The 5,521-nt window shown below is 45.7% G+C and overlaps 1 protein-coding gene across 1 annotated transcript; it reads right to left on the reverse strand.

Annotated features, from left to right (window-relative positions):
* Positions 1-2,194: 2,194 nt before the first annotated feature.
* Positions 2,195-3,534, reverse strand: LOC144892870 (uncharacterized). The gene is made up of 2 exons (XM_078781204.1): positions 3,466-3,534; positions 2,195-3,327 (listed from the first exon to the last, which is right to left on the reverse strand). Exons 1-2 carry the CDS (start codon positions 3,532-3,534, stop codon positions 2,479-2,481), a joined length of 918 nt encoding a protein of 305 aa, XP_078637330.1. The 3' UTR covers positions 2,195-2,478.
* Positions 3,535-5,521: the final 1,987 nt, after the last annotated feature.

Genomic DNA, 5,521 nt, shown 5'->3' on the forward strand with positions numbered 1-5,521 from the left:
CATCAAAATGGCCATGTGTGCCAGAGGGGGGTGATGGGACAGATAAACTATACTTGGGCGGCACCGGGTTTATCACGGATTGTATCCGAGGTGTGCCGATCGTGTGTGTATTGACAGGGGTAGAAAAGATCAAGGTTTTGGATGGGGGAAGATAAGAGATGGTTGTGAACAGCTACTGTGGGATTTGCTGGTGGAGTCGTGGAAGCCAATTCCATTCCTCTGGTGGTGGGAGACCCAGGCTCCAGGCTTATACACACTGGTGATTGTGGAGGGAGGCCCAGGCTCCAGGCTTGTACACACTGCTGATGGTGGAGCCTGGAGCCAAGGCCTCCCTCCACCATCACCAGTGTGAACAAGCCTGGAGTCTAGGCCTCCCTCCACCATCAGCACTTGTCATGGGGCCCGCAAGGCTAACCCCCGCTCTCGCAGGGAAAATGGCCTTAAAATGCCTGTTGTTGTTGTTGTGAACAGCTGTTTTAATGACCTGGAGGGAGGAGAAGGATTAAAGAGAGTGAGGGAGTTTGTTTCAGAGATGGGAGAAAAGAGGAATGAAAGAGTGAAGGTGAGCAGAGTCTTGATTTTGGCAGTTTCACCAGAACAAGGTTGCGAGCAGATCTTCAATCTTGAAATTCTAAGACATTTGAGAAGACCCTTTGGAACCCCAATACACTTTAGAACCCTAAAACCGTTAAAGACCCAAAAGACCCAGAGAACCCAAATACTCAAAGGACCCCGAAGACCCTTAAATACCCCGAGGACCCAAAGAACAAAACCACACACATCCTGGCGAGGATCTGCAACCTCTGATTGCTCTTTCTTGCTTTGTACTATATTGTTACGGAACCGGAGTACGGCACTCCACTTAGGGGGGGGGGGGGTTAATCCCCCCTTCTATTTTCACTGGCCATCTCCGCTCTTGACGCTACACAGCTACCTCCGGAAAGGCAGGTGGGCAGCCCCGTTCGTACCGCGGACAGATGTTAATTGCCGAGCGGTGTTTAGCAACCGCGGCACGAACTATTAACAATTACTAGACCCGATTCCTCAACGTTGGCCAAATCGTGCCACAGGTACTCAATGGGGAAATCACAAAGACGAACGGATGTCAAGAAGAAGAAGGCAAAGGTAGGAAATACAAATATGATTTATTTACTAATTACTATTTACACAATCAAAGAAACCAAGGAAGGAGGAAGGATAATAAAATAAAGGCAGAAAGAGGGACGGACCAGAAGGACACAGTGCAACGCTAGCTTACCTACGGCAGTCTTACTTACAACCCCAGGACAGAACAAACAAAACAAACTCACGTACACAAGAGGATGGAATGGCAGTGTGGAAGTGTAACTCAGTGTAACGTATTGATTGGCCCTGGTAACTCATTGATTAAATCTGGTAACGAAGCAGAATGTGCATGAACATGATAATCCTTTGGAAACACCTGGTCAAGGCCCCAGGCTAGAGCACCCCCCCCCCTGCTGTGTAAATGGAAATCACAGCAGGAGGGGAGCGAGCTGATGCCAGGACTCGGTGCGATGCATGACCTCGGGACATTAGCGGAGAGGAGATTAAGTCCAGTTTGGCGATATAACGAGAGCAAACGTTGAGTAAAGTAGACTTGTCCTCAGAAGCCCTGCCCGACGGAACGATGGAATGAACGAGTACTTGCTACGTGAAGCGCTGACCGAACGGGAGTGTCGGATGAACGAGAAGGACCAGCGAAAAGAGTTAACCTGATCCATTATATTATGCGGTATCATTTTGGTAATTGGATGAAGTGAATACAGTTTAATAAACTAGACCTTTTGTAACCTGTGTCCGGTCATTGGAGTCCTGTGAGTCCCCCACTACAAATTCCCTGACAATCTTGGAGGCACCGCTGACATCAACTGGACACAAACAAGTCTTTAAAAGGTGAGTGTGTCTTGTTTGGTCCAATATGATTTACGAACTTGGAAGTTATGGGTACATACATGTAGTCTAGTAGGAAGACTAGGTCCCCCTGCACCCCCCGGAGATATACTTCTAATCAGTGTTTCTAGATTGGAAAAAATGTGTAGAAAATGACTAGCTATGGCCCCAAGCTGAAAAAATGTCCCACATACCATTTTTATGCAAATTACTGCTGCCATTATCAAAAAAACGATTTTTGACATATCTCAGCCAATATTGCAGATAATTGAAAAATGAAGGTGTCTAGACCCATGTTTTGAAGGGCATAGATCATGATAGAACTATTCATAACATGATTACATGTGTCTATGGTATACTAGTATGCTAATTAGTGCTTTATTTACAAAATAATCACAGTTTTACGAAATAATAGACTCATATTAAGGTCCGTCTACACAGACGTTAACACAAAGTTTTATTTTTCTAAATATTACAACTGTCAAAATAGTCCTAGCACTCAATGTGACCACTCTTCTCTTGCTTGTTTTAGATAAACATCATTAGCATTAGTGATTCTACACTGAGTCAGTCATCATCATTTTCATCGAAATCGTCAGAGTCAAACTCTTCTTCTCCTTCCTCTTCCTCCTCCTCTTCGTGCTCTCCTGTGTTCAGAAGATCCACCAGTGAGGTTGGTAGGATGGGACCACTGGACCACATTGGTTTCAACAGTCCTTCATCAGTCCTTATCCATCCTTGCTCCTCATAAGGTTTTGGCTTTTCGATGATAGGTTGATCGGCTCTTTTGTACAATGCTACGCGGTGGTTCACACGCTGGATGTGCGGCTTCAGGGCAGACTGGCATGGAGGAAGGCGAGCCAGATCAACCTTGGACTTGGATGTGAGGGTCTTGTCCTCTCCCACCATTTTTCGTAGCAGCTTGGCACGGACAATGTCCACTGATGACTCGCGACTCTGGCCGTACATCACACAGGTGAATTTTTCTAACTGCCTCTCCACCTCAGGGTTGGCATCCCAGTTGTCACCCAGTTCACCGAATGCCCTGTGAAACCTGGGATTCTTCTCCAGCTTTTTCAAGGGCCCGACTTTTCCCTTCCCTTTGAAGGCACTGGTGCAGTCTTCTCCGCTGAACACATAGTACCCCAGGAGAGTGGCACAGTAGTCCTCTCCCAGGGATTCTGCCAGCTCAGAGACGTTGACAAGTTGGCGATGCTTCCCTGACCCTGTATCCAGGTACACCGTCAGCTTGATGTTGTGGGCATGGTGGAGCAGGATCAGGAGGATGTCTGTGTCCGGTGTTCTGACTACAGCGTTCTTGTATCCGATGGTAGCAGCATGATGGAGGTACAGAACCACCCTGGTATCAGTCTCTTCCTGGTTGCTGTAGATCGTGGGGAGTTCACGTACCTCGACCTGAAACACAAAAAGGCACCGCATTTCAATCACCAGTCACTGCCAGTTTCAGATCTAGACAAACATCACAGGTAATCACCTTTTTTTCAGGAAAAATTACAAATTGAATCGCCATTCACGAAGGGCTTTCAATTTTACCTTGCCATTCGTTGAGGCAAGTTGGTGGGCCTTCCCCTCCACGATCAGCGATTCGCTGTTGGTGGCCATGGTTGGTCTTTACACTCTCTGAAAGCCTGTAGAATACCCTGGCGAAGTTGGAGGGCAACATTTTGGTTCTTGTTTGTGCTTCCGAGTGTGAATGCTCGTGCGAGAGCATTGGAAACTGTTATGTTTGAGCTGTGCACAAGCCAGAAAGAAATGACATCACATTTGTCATGATCAACCTTCGTGAAGTGGATATGCTCCTTGATTGGGTCATTCTGTAGGCGTTTCAGTAGTTTCTCTGACCGATAATTTGAGTTCTCATATCCATTCAGTTTCAGTTCCTCGACATAGAGCAAGCGCAAGGAAGAAAGCTGTAGAACTTTATTCTGCTGGATGACCTGGGTTTGAATGTGTTCCAGTACTGAGTTGAATGCCTTTTCATGGGCGGCTGACATGCAAGCCTGCTCCTTTGGTGCTTCGGCTCTGTGAATCGCACGCTCATAGTTGTAGAATGCTGTGCGGAAAGCTTTAAAACATGACGGATGGTGTTTGGCCTCACATGCAAAGAGGTCTTTGTTTTTCACCTTTCGATGGAGTCGATAGAGACCCATTTTCTCAGCCCGTGTTTCGATTTGCTCCCATGCATTTTCTTTGTTTTTAAAGGATGGGAAGGTTGTAGGCCTCTCAGTATTGCGATGAGCATCTTTGGTCTCAACTTTCTCACAAAATATACAATCTGGCGGGAAGATGGGTTCAGCAGAACCTCCTGGTTTACGAGGAGAGTGATGCCATGATGAGGTTGATGGCCCTGGTTCTGTATCATCTCCCAGACGATGAAAGTGGCGGACAAAGTGCTTATAACACTTGCTGTGATATCCTACTCTTTCTAGGTCATCAGGAAGAGTTGCCGGGATCTGATCACATACTGATTGCATACGACATGGGGAGTCATGCGGTTGGTTGAGACGTCTATCCCGGATCTTTTGAAGCAGTTGCAGTTTTTCTGAAGCAGATCCTTTAATTTTACGGAGGGGCGTGAAATCCCCATGATCAGACATGGATGGTACATGAAGGATGCATGTAGGAGGAGAGCTTTGGGCTGCAGGTTCTACACTCCGTTTTCTTTTGGGCATGCTTGCTGTCGATGTCTACCATCACTGTTAAATGACAAATAAGAAATCACGAATGATGTTAAAAGTGCCTGTGAAAGGAGGCTCTGAGTTTTCAGTGAGGTAACAGAGGTTCTGAGTCATGTTCTACACTAGGGTACTTTTTAGCTGACTAAACCATGTTTAGTGGCATCAAAAGTGCTAATAGCTAAAACATCTAAATTCTTCCACACTAACGTTAGCTATCTAGGCCAATGAAACATTGTGCTAAGTTACTGTAGCTAGCTCAGCTGTCGTGCCTCTTTCTGGTTCAATTCATATACAGAAGTCAACAGATATGTCTCATGTTTGGCATTAACAAAAGTTTAAGTTACACCGACATTAGGAACATACTGTACATAGATGAGGCTAGCTTTAACGTTAGCTAACATGGTGCTAGCTGGCTCAGCTGTTATTCTGCCTGTTTATGATTTCATGCAGAAACTGAAGTCAAGAGTGTGAGTAACATTATAGTTAGCATCTTACCTGGCTAGATTGGAGGATGAATACCAAGAACAACACACAGATGGAATGGAAGACTGAACTTTCAACTGAGGTATTCAATAACATCAACGTTACCAATTGATACGAGCGCGCGACATTACCAATTGATACGAGCGCGCGAGCGCGCATGTTACATGGATGGAAATGTAAAATGGCAGCTATAGCAGCACTAATTTGGATCTCTAGTCTGTCATTTCTGCACTGTGATTGGATAACATAAAAAAATATGTTTGGGAGTTAACAGCAGGAGTTGGTAGATTTTACGTGGGCTGGGTGAGAAACCTTTAAATAAGCAAGTGAAAATCTCTCGCAATACAAAGTCAATGGTGGGAAGAAAAGTTGAGTGGTACCAATGTTACTGCCAATGTCCCGCCCCTATGCAAGACTCAGGAGCATCT

The sequence above is a fragment of the Myxine glutinosa genome, chromosome 7, assembly GCF_964187855.1.
Source record: "Myxine glutinosa chromosome 7, kmMyxGlut1.1, whole genome shotgun sequence".
NCBI classification, from domain to species: Eukaryota; Metazoa; Chordata; class Myxini; order Myxiniformes; family Myxinidae; genus Myxine; species Myxine glutinosa.